The 14,711-nt window shown below is 35.8% G+C and overlaps 2 protein-coding genes across 5 annotated transcripts in view; both read left to right on the forward strand.

The window, feature by feature from the left end:
• LOC137490010 (uncharacterized) overlaps window positions 1–14,711 on the forward strand; it is a 692,802-nt gene that overhangs the window by 6,944 nt on the left and 671,147 nt on the right. The window lies entirely within an intron of this gene.
• si:dkey-30k22.5 lies at window positions 7,080–9,129 on the forward strand. The gene is given in 2 exon segments (NM_001201411.1): window positions 7,080–7,586; window positions 8,732–9,129. Coding segments are annotated over 2 exon segments (663 nt in total). The 3' UTR covers window positions 8,888–9,129.

The following is a 14,711-nucleotide window of genomic DNA, read 5'->3' on the forward strand; positions in this document are numbered from 1 at the left end:
TCCAGAATCTTGGCCATGAATGGAAGCAGGGATACCGGTCTACAGTTTTCAAGTAGAGTATGGTCCAGGTTGGGTTTCTTTAGCAGTGGGGTTACCCTGCTTAAATGAAGTGGGGAATAAACCAGACTCAAGAGATGTGTTAATTATGTGAGTCAGTGTTAGTATGACTGCAGGAGAGATGGCTTGCAAGAGATGAGAGGGAATGGGATCAAGTGGACAGGTGGTTGCATGGCTAGATAGCACGAGTTTGGACACCTCAGACTCAGAGAGCTGAGAAAAAGAGGTGAGTGTGTGTGGTGTTGGTGGTGTATCTTGCGTGTTAGTTGTAGGTGCAGCAAATTGAGCACAGATTTTTGCAGTTTTGGCGCAAAAGAATGAAGCAAAGTCATCAGTAGTAAGTGTGGAGGATGCGGGTGGAGGAGGAGGATAGAGGAGGAAGGAAAATGTTTTAAAAAGTAGGCGAGGATTAGTGGCATTGTTGATTTTCAGACGGTAATATGTCTGCTTTGCAGAATTAACCTCAGCTGAGAAAGAGGACAGAAGTGTTTGGTATGTTAAGAGCTGTGCAGGATTTTTAGTTTTCCGGCCAAATTGTCTCTGCAGCCTGAAGTTTTGAGCGATGCTCACGGAGAGCATCCGAGAGCCAGGGTGCAGGAAGACTGGCACGGGTTGGCCTGGATGTAAGAGGACATAATCTGTCTAGACATGATGCTAGTGTGGAGCAAAGTGTATCAGTGGCACTGTTCGTATCGAGTGCAGAGAGTTTGCAAGATGGAGGAAGAGAGTCTGAAACAATGGTGGATAGTCTATTGGGTGAGAGAAAGCGTAGGTTTCTGCGAAAGGCAACCATTGTTGGAGTGTGTGGTGGCTCAGGAGTAATGTGGATGTTGAGAGACAGAAGCAAATGATCCGATATTTGTAGTGGAGATACTAATGTTTGATCAGCAAAGCAATGTCGTGTGTAAATAAGGTCCAGCTGATTACCTGATTTGTGAGTAGCAGAAGTAGGTGCTCTTTTGAGGTCAAAAGAGGCAAGCAGAGTCTTAAAGTCAGCAGCTTGAGGTCTTTCAATGTGAATGTTGAAGTCACCTAGCACCAACAAGGGAGTGTCATAACTAGAAAAAGATGAGAGAAGAACATTTAGTTCATCTAAGAAGTGACCTAATGTACCCGGTGAGCGGTAGATGACAACCACATTTAAGTAGAAGGGATGGATAATGGTGACTGCATGGAATTCAAAGGAGCTGATTGTTGGCAGGGACAGTCTCTCAGTGAATTTCAATTCTTTGGAAATCAGTAGTCCAATCCCACCCCCTCTCCCTGTCTGATGAGGAGTGTGGGAAAAAGAGAAATTAGCAGAAAGAGCTGCATGTGTAGCAGTGTCCTCCGGCCTCAACCAGGTCTCAGTTAGAGCCATGAGATTATATTCAGAATATGTAGCTATGGAGGTAATAAAATCTGCCTTGTTAACAGCTGATTGACAGTTCCAGAGGCCCACAGAGAGAGAGAGTTGTGAAATAGCAGATACATGTATTGAACTAAGGTTGTGAGGATTAAGCCTGCAGCGTACCTCCCGTGCTTTGCGAGTGTTAGTAACAACAGGAATTAGTAAACACATAATAAAAGTGCAATGAAAACAAAAATAGGTGTAGAGATAAAGTAAAATAAGAAAGTAAAGTACTCAAGTGCTTTGTCGGTGTCTTTGCTCGGTGGAGTCGCACAGGTAGAGTCGATGGCGCAGGTAGAGTCGATGGCGCAGGGAGAGTCGATGGCGAAGGTAGAGTCGATGGTCTTTACACTCGTTGGTCTTCACACGAGGCGGTCTTCACACGAGGCTGCCGCGACCGCTGCCGCGGTGAGACTAGTTGCTTATATACACCCCAGAGCACTAGCTGATTGAATTCAGCGGGACACCCAGAGCACTAGATGATTGAATTCAGCTGGACACGCCTCGAGAGTAAAACAACGCCCAAAACTGCGGCGGACGACGCAAAACCGTCCCCGTTCGACACACAGTTAGAAAAGCAATTGAATGCTTTCATTATAACAGTAGATGTTTGCATTTTAAAGTGACACTTTGGGGGATGTTGGGGTGCTGGAGGATATCCCTTATTATGGTGGCCATATCCCTTAACCCAATTTTGACAGGTATGTGTTATTATTATTTATTATGTGCATATGTCTGTTCAAACATGCACCTAGAACCCAGACTTTCGCTCTGCTTCAAATCGTGTGTACAGAATCTGTTTCTATTTATCACTATGGAGCGTGTCAGCTGACAGTCATGCATCACTATAGCTATGATTGTTTTGAAGACTGCATAGGAGGAGCGACGGAACCTGTAATTAAAAAGAAAGTAATCTGCTGAGGCGGGGTTCATCCACTCCCTGCAGCAGCCTGCAGGCATAGGATGGGTGATCATAAGAGAGAGGTCTGTATGCGAACTTGGTGCAGTTGCAAGGTGCATTCAGGGCTCTTTAATGCACGCACCTAAACCCACACCTACCCCTACCCCTCACATTGATGTCACAAGCTCAATTGAGTGCATTGTGTCTGACATTGCAATTGAGATATGCAGCCTCATCTTACAAATCCAAGTCTGCATACAGATTGGATCAGACCCTTTCCAGTACCAGGCTGAGACGAATTGCTCATTTCTTTTAAATATATTTTAAAGGGTGGAGCCGAACCCGAATACGGTATTCGGAAAGGCACGAATAGCGTGTTTTTACGAATACTTGATTCGAACAAATACTTGAAAAATTATTTGTATTCAGGAGCAAGAAAAACACTATCAAAAAGCAGCGTTTCCTCATGAGACCACAGTGCATGCCCGCGTGAGTGAGTGAGTGAGTGAGTGAGTCAGTGAGAGAGAGAGAAAGAGAGAAAGAGAGAGAGAGAGAGAGAGAGAGAGAGAGAGAGAGAGAGAGAGAGAGAGAGAAAGAAAGAGAGAGGGAGAGAGAGAGACGCTCAGTAGTCCGAGGGCGGGGCGGAGATAAAATGTGTCTGGCACAAGCTTCTCCACAGCAACAGACAGAAGGCTCGGCTGAGCGAAAAAAATACTTCACTGCATCACTATTTTTGTTAAATAGATTTTTGTACCTTAATTGGGTTCCAAATGCAGTTTATAAACTTGTAGCGGAGTTGAAGCGGAGTTTGATATTCTATTACATTATTGACGTCTGCAACCGGGTGCTCTGTTTACGCAACGTTAGCTCTGTTAGCGCGGTAATTTAGACAATAGACTGTTGACAGAGTAACGTTAACGTTCGTTTATAAAGGTTAAAACGATGCGTTTGCAGTTTTGTCGAATAGTTTGCACTTATGGCAGTTATATGGTACGTCTAAATTACTGTCTTTTGCAGAGAGCAAGATATATGCTATAGGCTAGTTAACCTTAGCATAGCTTCCCGTCACTTTTTATTAACTTGAAACTCCTCAAATACATTCGGGCACCCAGAAAAAGAGTGAAAAAGACTACTGCTGAGCCATTTCTTGGTCCTTCACCAGTCAAAAGAAAAAAAAACCTTAAGGTTCTGTGTGGAAGCATTTTACAGTCAGTGGTGCTGCAGATAAAACAAAGTGATACTGTATAATGTGTGCAAAAGTGAAATCAGCAGAGGCAGAGATATTAAACATCTGTCAACATCTTCTATCCATAATCATTCATTCATTTCTTTTCGGCTAAATCCCCTTATCAATCTGGGGTTGCCACAGTGGAATGAACCACCAACTTATCCAGCATATGTTTTACGCAGTGGCTGCCCTTCCAGCTGCTACCCAGCACTGGGAAACATCCATACACTCTCTTTCACACACATACAATAGGGACAATTTAGCTTACCCAATTCACCTGTATTGCATGTGTTTGGACTGTGGGAAACCGGAGCACCCGGAGGAAACCCACGCCAACATGGGGAGAACCCACTCAGGGCTCGAACCAGCAACCTTCTTGCTGTCAGGCGACAGTGCTACTCACTGAGCCACCGCGCAACCTTCTATGTAATGTATTATCACATGCACTAAAAGCATCCTCTCCTGATACTGTCTGTGAACCACCCACAAGCATCAATACCCTCAATCAGCACAGCTATGGTCTACTAAATCCTCCACAAGCACCAAACCATGAACACAGCCACATTCTGCCCCAGTAAGTCAGTTTCAAACATAAAAAAAAAACAAAAAAAAAACTTTGTGTCTGTTTTGTGGCAGGCAGATGACAATAGCAGGGCTGTATCTTTAAGTATTATATAGAATACTTTTGTTTTGCCAGATCTCCCAGGCAGGGTTTTATTTAGATTTATTTAGTTAATATTAGTTTTTGGAATTCTGTCCATTGGAAAGAAGTTCTTTTAGAAGAAGAACAGTTTTTTGAAGTATTATTTGTTTTTATTCTGTCTATTCAGTGTCCTTCAACAAGAACGGTGGTGGTGGGGTTCATAATATTCACAATGGGATTTTATTAGTTGTTGGTTTAACCATGGATGAGATAATGGCTTCTATGTTATTTTCTTTTCAATGACATTTCTTGTCACATGTTCAAAAACAACAACCAATATTGCATGTCTATAATTTATATAATGGGTATAATTAAACAATACTTTTACTATAACGTAAATTAGAAGTGTAATAGAAAAAATATATATTTTTGCGCCATTTTGAAATTTACTCGAATACAAATACAAATACAAATACTTTTCCCCCCTCAACAAATACAAATACAAATACAAATACCGGCTGCTCCGCACATCCCTAATATATATATATATATATATATATATATATATATATATATATATATATATATATATATATATATATATATATATATATATATATATATATATATATATATATATATATATCGAAGCTATTACTCATTTTGTCTGAAAGCTGAAACACAAATTTTAGGAACACCTAAACTTTCTAGTCTTTGAAAAAAATCAAAAACCTTCAAATCATACACACATCAGCCCAAAATATATTGAAACTTGAAATAAAAGCTTAAGAGCTGAAAATGTATGGAATTATTAAAAGTATAACAATTCAGTGATTGTGAATAACTCAGATCATCTCCATCCTTTGAAACAAGATTGATCAATTTGAAGTGTTTGTGTTTTACTTTTGCTGCTTTGTTTACTTTGCAAAGTGAATGCATCATATAGCAAGTTTCATTGTATTTTAATGAGTGAGATTGTTTTAAAAGTTCTGCATAAAAAGTGCAAGAGCTTCACACATTGTGCCTGAATGAACTTGTTCATGGGTTTGCAGAAATGATCTTTGCCACTTGCCAAAAAAAGGGATTAGGCCACTGAGGCTCTGGTTCATGGGGTTTAGTTTACAAGCAATTGTGAAAAACTGTAAGAGATTTGACATAACAGTCTTGAAAGATATTTTATATAACAAAAAATCCACTTTTCCACTAAAAAAAGATAATGTGTATTTGTGTATCCAAACAAACTTTTATGAAACACATACAGAAAAAATCTTTTTATATTTTACATATTTCTTTAACATACATTTCAACATACTGTTTACAAAGAAAAAAAAAATTATGTCAAAAGTATATTTAAATAAAATATTTTCTACAAATACTTTTTCATTATTTTATTTTTGAGAAAGTCTTATTTCTATTAGTTTGGTTGGAATAAAAATAACTGCTGAGGTATGATTAGCCCCCTTAAAAACATATTTTTCTGATTGGCCACAAAACTGTTGTCCAATGACTTGCCTATTTAACCTAACCTATTTAGTTAACCCAACTTATTTAAGGTATTACATTGCAATTCAAGGTGAATATCCTGCAGAATAATTGAATTATTATGTACAGTCATCATGCAAATAATGATAAAAATCTTCAAAAATCTTTTCTAAATTAAACAGCACTTCGGAAATATTTGAAAAAAAAAATTAGTCTAAAACTAATATTTAGAGGTGAGTTAGATCTGTGCAAACCAATCTGGAAGCTTTAATAACAACAGACAGAAGTCGATAAGTTTCAAACAGAGCTAGACAAAAAAGCAATCAAAACAAAAAGACATAGGTTGAATCAGCAACAAACAATGTCCTCAGGTCAAGACAAATGGGGAATCTATAGTCAGCCAATGGTCAGGACAGTCAGTAAACTGTAAAAGACAGGACCTGAAGGCCATGATAACTGGACAGGACAAGACAAGACAAGACAAGACAGGCTAAACAAGCTAGTCTATCTCCATCCGCATTCTATTGTACGAGTGGAAATGTATTTTCTACTACCTAAAATACATTCTGAAACATGTTTTTGATAAAGGTTGTAATCATATATACTTTCAATTTAAATATATTTATATCTAATTGAGCCTTAGTGTTATAACATATATTAAGCATTTATTTATTTTAGCCAGAAATATAAAACTACTGCCAGTTCCCTCAAATACAGCCCTCAAAGGACTAAAGCATTAAAGGGATAGTTTACCAAAAACTGAAAATTCTGCATCCTTTACTTGTTAAAAATCTCTTTGAGTTTCTTTCTTTTGTTAAACTTAAAAGAAGTTGTTTTGCAAACTGTTGAAAACCTGTAATCATTTACTTCAATAGTGTTTAATTTCCTTACTATGGAAGTCAATTCTAACCCTTTCCCAACATTCTTTTAAATATCTTATTCTTTTGTATTTAACTAAAAAAGAAAACTCAAAGGTCAAACCGTATATATAAACTTATATATATTAGTTTACAGGCCTAGGCATTTACCTGACTCTTAATTTCCATTAAACCAATATGATTAATCATAATCCAACAAATTTTTATCATGAAAAAAAATATTATGATCAACCTATTTGAATGAGTAAGCATTATACAACAAGACTGGACACTAATCTTGGTATTGACCTCTTGGCAAATATTAATAACTTATTCAGCAGGCCATTTAATATCTATTAATACACAATGTGGATTATATAAAACTTGTAAAATTACCTTGTCATAGTCAACGTGATGCCCAAAAGCTGCTTTATTCAACAAAATAAATCCCTCCTCCACCCAAATGCAGATCAAATAAATTGAGGAAAAGCGACCCGCAACACTGTCCACTGCCTCCAGCCATGATCGCTCTCAGACTGCTGAACTGGTTCTTCATCACCTCAACAATAGAGGAAGAATATGAAGAAGACAGAAGGAAGAAAACATATGATGTTTCCCTTTACAAACGTGGTGATCTTTTGATTGTATCCAGGACTCTTTTTAAACATTTTGGAATCTATTTAGGTGAGGGTCGTGTTGCTCATTTTATCCCAGACATCCTGCCAGCGTTCACTACAGAGAAGGCTGTTGTTGAGAAAATGGTGACCAACGAAAGGTTGATTTTGGGGGTCTTGGCAAAGTTAGCCAGTGTCCGTGTGGACTCTTTGGCAGATTTTGCATATGGCGCTGATATTGAGGTCAATGGTACTGATGGTATGGTCAGTGTGCCGCCACTGAATGGAGAGGAAGTGGCTCAGCGTGCAGAGAAGCTGATTGGATCGTTTTCTTACAGTTTACTCTGGCATAACTGTGAACACTATGTCATGTATTGCCGCTATGGTGTTGAATACAGCTTCCAAACCTACCAGGTAAGAAAAAAGATTGTGGATTATACACTATATAGCAAAATGTGTGGTTAGTAAAATCTTTATGCTTGCCGAGACCATATTTATTTGATCTTCACATGATCAAAGAATTTTGAAATTTGTTGCCCGAGACAGATTTATTATTAAAAATTGAAAATAGATTATGACATTTTAAATATTTATTTAATTAACTTATTTAATTTGGTTAATGAGCCGGTCAAGTAGATAGCATAATCTATAATCCATTTTCAAGATTCTTTGATTAAAGTGCCCCTATTATGTATTTAAGAAAATTGCACCATTGACAAGCTTGCATGCGTGCCTTGGTATAATTTCAAAATATCACTACTAATATTAAAACAACATTTTTTGTAGTTGTTATTATTCTGAGTTACGATAAGGAATAGAGCAACATGTTGGTGTAAACTGCACTCAGTAGACCAATCAAAACAGACTGGGTCATTGGACCAATCACTGGAAAGTATCATCATACAAAGGAGGGATTTGAAAATAAACAATCCCTAAACAAATCAGAAGGGATTTGTTGGGATCATTGGGTACAAATACATGCATATTATAAGACAAGGGAACTGTTTTATGATCTTTCATTCATATCAGCCTGTGGTTGGGTACTCCCGAATTCCAAATATAAATATTTTGTAATTCATTATAGGGGAATTTTAATAAATGAGTTTAAAAATACCCAAAGAATGAAAATTTTTATAAAAAAAACAAAACGCTGGTATCTAAACAATACTCATCTGAAAAATATGCATTTGTAGTTAATCAATCATTTCTTAATGGAAAAGTTAGTGACACCTAAACATAAACAGCCATTAGTAGCAAGAAATTTGTAGGTCTATGTTGTATAGATTAATTGTTAAAACAGCTTGCCAGAGTAAGGTTAAAACAGCCATCAATGCGCAGAAACAGCACCATCTTGTGGACAGTGATACATAATATCACAAAGTGACAGCAAATAATACTAGTTTTCAAAATATAGAAATCTTATTTTTTTTTACTGCTAAAAATCAATAAAACTGAATGAGACCAGAAGCCAGACAATAGTTCCGATGACTGAGGTAAAACTGAGGTCAAACGACAACTAAGTATTTATGCTGAACAAATCCCTGTCCTCTCTCTTTCAGTTCTGCAAAGCTGTAAGGACAGCTCTCCTCAACAGGATGACGGCCATGCTGTCAGCTGTAATCGGGTTCTGCATCATTGTGTATTTAGGCGCTATAACACCTCTCAGCATCCTTCCTGTTGTCATCATTCCTTTTACCATCTGGATGGCATCTTGAAGACACTCCGGGTGCAATTTGTCCTTTATCTTTAAGGCAGAAATAGCCACAAAAACATTAAACCATTTACTCAACAGTTATTTTAGAAATATGCAGAATTCTAACTGAAACACTTTATTTAAGGGTGTTCTTGTTACAGTGTAACTATTAATTTAACTGTCAATTAATATTGTGCATAATTAGTTTCATGTATAGTTAAGTGGCTTAGGCTTAGGTTAAGTTGCATGTAATTTTGCATAACAATTTTTTATTAGTAGGTGGAACAGGCATGTAATATTGCCTGTTCCACTTACAAATAAAATCTGCAATATAATTGCATACGACAACCTAAACCTAACCCACACACAACCCCATAATCACAAGGACACCTTAAAATAAAGCGTTTGTTACCTAAAGCTGAAATGGCCATAACAAATTATTCACGGAAGTCCTAATTAAATTAAGTTGTGTTTTGATATTGTTAAATGGGAACTGTATGTATGTATGTATGTATGTATGTATGTATGTATGTATGTACAGTTGAATATATTGTATAGTTGAAAATATATGTATAGTTGAAAATATTCCCGAAATGATGTTTAACAGAGCAAGGAAATTTTCAAAGTATGTCTGATAATATTTTTTCTCCTGAAGAAAGTCTTATTTGTTTTATTTCGCCAAGAATAAACACAGTTTTTAATTAAAAAAAAAAAAAAATATATATATATATATATATATATATTTAAAATTAAGGTCAATATTATTAGCCCCTTTAAACTATATATTTTTCAATAGCCTACAGAACAAACCATCATTATACAACAACTTGCCTAATTACCCTAACCTGCCTAGTTAACCTAAATAACCTAGTTAAGCCTTTAAATGTCACTTTAAGCTGTATAGAAGTGTCTTAAAATTTCTAGTAAAATATTGTTTACTGTCATCATAGCAAAGATCAAATAAATCATTTATTAGAAATAAGTTATTAAAACTATTATGTCTATTATCTTCTCTCCTTTAAACAGAAATTGGGAAAGAAAATAAACAGGGGGCTAATAATTTAGACTTCAACTGTATGTATGCATGTTGCAATGAGAATGATTAATTTTGATTATCAATTTCATGGAATTTTATTAGTGCTATTTTTATAATAAAGAAAACTTTTAAAGCTCTATGGTCATCTTTTGAATAGGTAATTTGCCAAATGATAACTAAATCAGATTTAAATAAAAAATATAAATAAATATATTTATAAGAAAGTTATAATTGTTGAAAAAAAATCAATTTACTGTAAATCAAAAATCAATCAAAGTTGCATAGTTTAGCATCTATTACAACATCTGAGATAATCACTGGGGGGTTGGGGGTGAAGCAAATATCTGAGGGCTTCTTGTAGAACATCTCATGGAAAGTATTGTAAGGTAACATACTGGCATAAAGACAATTCTTTATTCTTTATTATTATTTATTATTTGGTCATACCTGCAGTATAGTCTACTAGTTTTCAGACATTTTCAGTTTTGTTATTTTTAATGTAGGTATATGTAATGTATATTTTTGGTTCAAACTTTTGACCTTTTACTCTTTTACAAAGCATAATCATTTTCCTTTTAGCTGTAATTTACATCCCTATTTTTTATCCAAAGCAACTGTAAAATTATGTACTTAAATATTAAAGCAGTCACTGAGATCCACCTTGACAATTTATCCAAACCATAAAAAGGTACTCACTCATTAATCAAGTGGTTTCTTTTTCCTGTTGAACACAAAAGAACATATTTTGAAAATTGTAACCATTGACTTGCATAGGAAAAACAAATAAAGAGATCAGTGATGTTTATGCTCAATTATTTCATGTAAAACCTAAAAAGGGAACATAAAAAGTGAAATTACTGAAGCTGCACAACGTAACCTGACAAAAGAATGCTCATTTAGAAGCTTTTGCATTTGAACTCTTCAAAGTAGTATGTTTATCGGTTACCAACATTTGCAAAATAATATATATATATATATTTTTTTTGTTCAACAGAAGAAAGAAATTCAAACAGTTTTTGGTTTGTTTGTAAAGGAAATGACAATTTTTCTATGATGACTTTTTGTTTTAGGGGGGCGAACTATATCCTTGTAAAATTTCTGCCCTTGTCACTTTAAATGAACAGTTCCCCGAGCTACAGCAAACAGACATCAAGTGTCACAAATGACAAGTTCTCTAGATTAAAATTGAATTTCCACTTTCAGCAGAATAGAGTTCTTATTGTATACACTGTGTTATTTCTACCTTATAAGGTAAAACAGTTAATAGAGCACTATAGATCACTGAATTAACAGAAACACAGCTTCAGGGCACTGGTTATTTCTGTCTTTCTGTTCCCTGTAGTGTTGTTGCAGTGCTGCTACTTATGTCAATTTGCCCGGCTGGACATTTACCTCAGTTTCTCTGCTGAAGTAAATAAAATCTATACCAGTAAATCACAAAGCCAATAAGTGACTAAATGCACCGGTTTAGTTCTATTAGAAACCTATTGGACTTGATTTTGGATGGTTTAGGTCTCATACTGCACTTAAATCAATCCTCAAATGGCTCTTTTTTAATCTTTCTCAAATGTGTCAAACTACAATTAGCATTTTAACAACCTATATGCGAAGAAAATTGCCGAAAATATATTTTACAAGTGAAGTTTCATGTACAATCAGCTTCAAGGGCTGACAGAAACATAGAAAAGCTCTTAGACAATTAAACTACATGCTGTGATTTGAACATCAGGGGTTGGTGTTAATGTTGTTTAAATAATATTGAAGAAAAAATATAAAATTCTGCATTAAATATGCATTCATTACCCATAATAAAACACACAACAAATCAAAAAACAGATTCACATTACTGTAAAAACAAACAAATAAACTGTGCAACATAGAACCTATACAAATCTAATGGTTAATCCACATTAATCAATATGTTTAATCCAAGAAGCAATGCTTTACATCAGGGATGCTCAATCCTGTTCCTGGAGATCTACCTTCCTGCAGATTTCAGTTGCTACCCATATCAAACACACCTGAACCAATTAATTAGGACCTGAACACCACTTGATAATTACAGGCAGGTGTGTTTTATATGGGTAGCAACTGAAATCTGCAGGAAGGTAGATCTCCAGGAACAGGATTGAGCACCCCTGCTTTACATACTGTAGATTTAATTTAAGCTTTAATTCACTTTTTTATTTTTGTTAAATATGAATGTCATTATTGAAGGATGCTCCGCTGAAAAGCAACTACACTAAATCCCCCCCCAAAAAAGCCAATGGTAACCTTGGCAAGAAACCAAACTTCAATTAATGAGATTATGCAGGTATTTATAGACCAGTGCTCTTCTGGCCTAACAGAGAAGAGGCAGAGCTGCAGTCTAGAGTGTTGTGAAGGATGTTGGTGGCCTTGAGAATGGTGATTGTCCTTCATAAATCTGATGCATATTATGAAACATATAATTATGATATAATTAAACACGTTCGATCACGCATATGTCACAGTCACAGCAGACTTCACAACATCTCAGTGCAGGCAATCACCCAAATTCTAACAAGTCACACCTGCAGCTCATCATCACAGCACTCCAGCATTCCCTTTATGGACACACTCTTCAATGCCAGTGTAGTGTACAGTTGAACCAGCTGTTCATAAGTTGTTGCTTAAACTAGAATTTAAAGTCCACACTAGAGGATTAGCAATTACTAGTTTGTAAATAACTTTGTACTTAATTCAGTTCACATCATGCTCTGAAAGGAGATCTATTATGTAAAAAAAATCACTTTTATAAGAGGTTTAAACAGCTGTGTGGCAACAGGTTTCTAATATTGCCAGCTTCTAATGATGAAAATAAATTAATTCTATTTATTTATGATCACACTTGTTAAAAACAGTCTGCAGAAACACTGTGATTGATATTTTCCCATTGTACATGCCATCAGAGGGTGAAAGTTCTGCCTATAACAGTGGTCACCAAACTTGTTCCTTGAGGGCCGGTGTCCTGTAGATTTTACCTCCAACCCTAATCAAACACACCTGAACCAGCTAATCAAGCTCTTACTTGGTATACTTAAAACATCCAGGCAGGTGCGTTAAGGCAAGTTGCAACTAAACCCTGCAGGGACACCGGCCCTCCAGGACCAGGATTGGTGACCCCTGGCCTATAAGGTCTGCAGTGTAAATACAGGTTAAGAGGCATTATAAATGTCAACATCTGAAACCGTAGCCCTATATACATTTATAGAGATCTCAAATTATATAGCCAGAAGTACTTATGGCTGTATTTAATAATATAATTTCATTAAAGTATTGTTTGCTAAATAGTGTAATCAGCCAATGGCTTTAAAATACAACATTGCTCACATGGTGCTATAATGTATTGAAGTTATACCTACACACTATTTCAGACCCAATATTGAAAGTAACATTAGAGTGGAAGCGCAACACTGGCTGTCACTGTTTAAAAATAAATTATGTGCCAAAGTAAATCAAACTTAAGTTTTGTTATGACTAAATGAAAATCAGATCAGAAAAAAGAAGTGCTAAAACATGAATATCCTGTCATCTTTTAAGACGAGTGACCTGCTCTAAATTTTCAATTGTGCTCGATAAACCTCATATATTGCTTCTTTTCATCTCCTTTTACACTTGAACAATCAAATTAATGCTATTTAACCAACTATATTATCAAGGCTGTGAACGATACCCTATGAACTTTCGCGGGAGGTTTTGAGTGGCTAAAACTCATCAGTGCCAATAAACCCATTCATAAAAAGAACACAATATACATAAGTGAATAAAATAGTTTTTAAACATACCTGTTCAAATGGAGTACTTCAGCCATGGTGTCACCCTTAAGATCATTGTTTTGAGCTGCATAACATTATTTCTCTCCAGAGTGCAAAAGTGGACTCATTCAGATTATGCTTCAGGACTTACAAAATCCTTCTGCATTTTTGGCAGAAGCCCATTTAAAAACAATCTTTCCATTAATGGATAAAAGGATAAGTTGGTCTTTTAGAAAGAAGTCTTTCAAGTTGATGCAGTTTGGCTGATGTCTCTCTGTCAGAGGTACCTAGGTAGCTATGCTTCACAAATGCCATATCTATCTGTTTAGAGTCACTGTGCAGAAATACAAATATAATTTGTTGACACAGTTTGAGTTGTCTGTCATAATTGAGTTATTTGTGGGCCAAACGATTTTTAATTGGACAAACATTTTTTAGAATTATGTCTTCATTTATTCGTTCATTTTCTTGTCAGCTTAGTCCCTTTATTAATCCAGGGTCGCCACAGCGGAATGAACCGCCAACTTATCCAGCACATTTTTACGCAGCGGATGCCCTTTCAGCTGCAACCCATCTCTGGGAAACATCCACACACACATTCTTATGTCTTACTCAGAATAAAAAATACATATAAACACAATTAGATCATTTACTTTAATCAGTACTATTGGAATGTGAAAAGACTTTTAAACAGCACAACAAAAAATGTTATTGAAGGCAATCACCTGCTGCACCTTAAAACTGGAAACTTTTAATAGCCTGTGCATAGAAAACAAAAGAAACAGGAAGGTAAATTCAGCCATGAATAAATGATAATTTTAATTGATGGATATGAACAAAAAACACTCCTTGAAAAAATCTAAAAACTAAATAAAAGCAAAGCCTGTAAACAGAGGGAGATGAATGCAGTAGGAACTTCATTATTAGTCATAAAAGTATAAGTAAACTAATCTTGCTGTCATCTTTCCCCATCACTATTCATTAACAAAGTCTTTAAAGTTTAAGTTATAAGGTGCAGCAGAATCTATTGAGTG

The sequence above is a fragment of the Danio rerio genome, chromosome 1 (genome assembly GCF_049306965.1).
Source record: "Danio rerio strain Tuebingen ecotype United States chromosome 1, GRCz12tu, whole genome shotgun sequence".
NCBI lineage: Eukaryota > Metazoa > Chordata > Actinopteri > Cypriniformes > Danionidae > Danio > Danio rerio.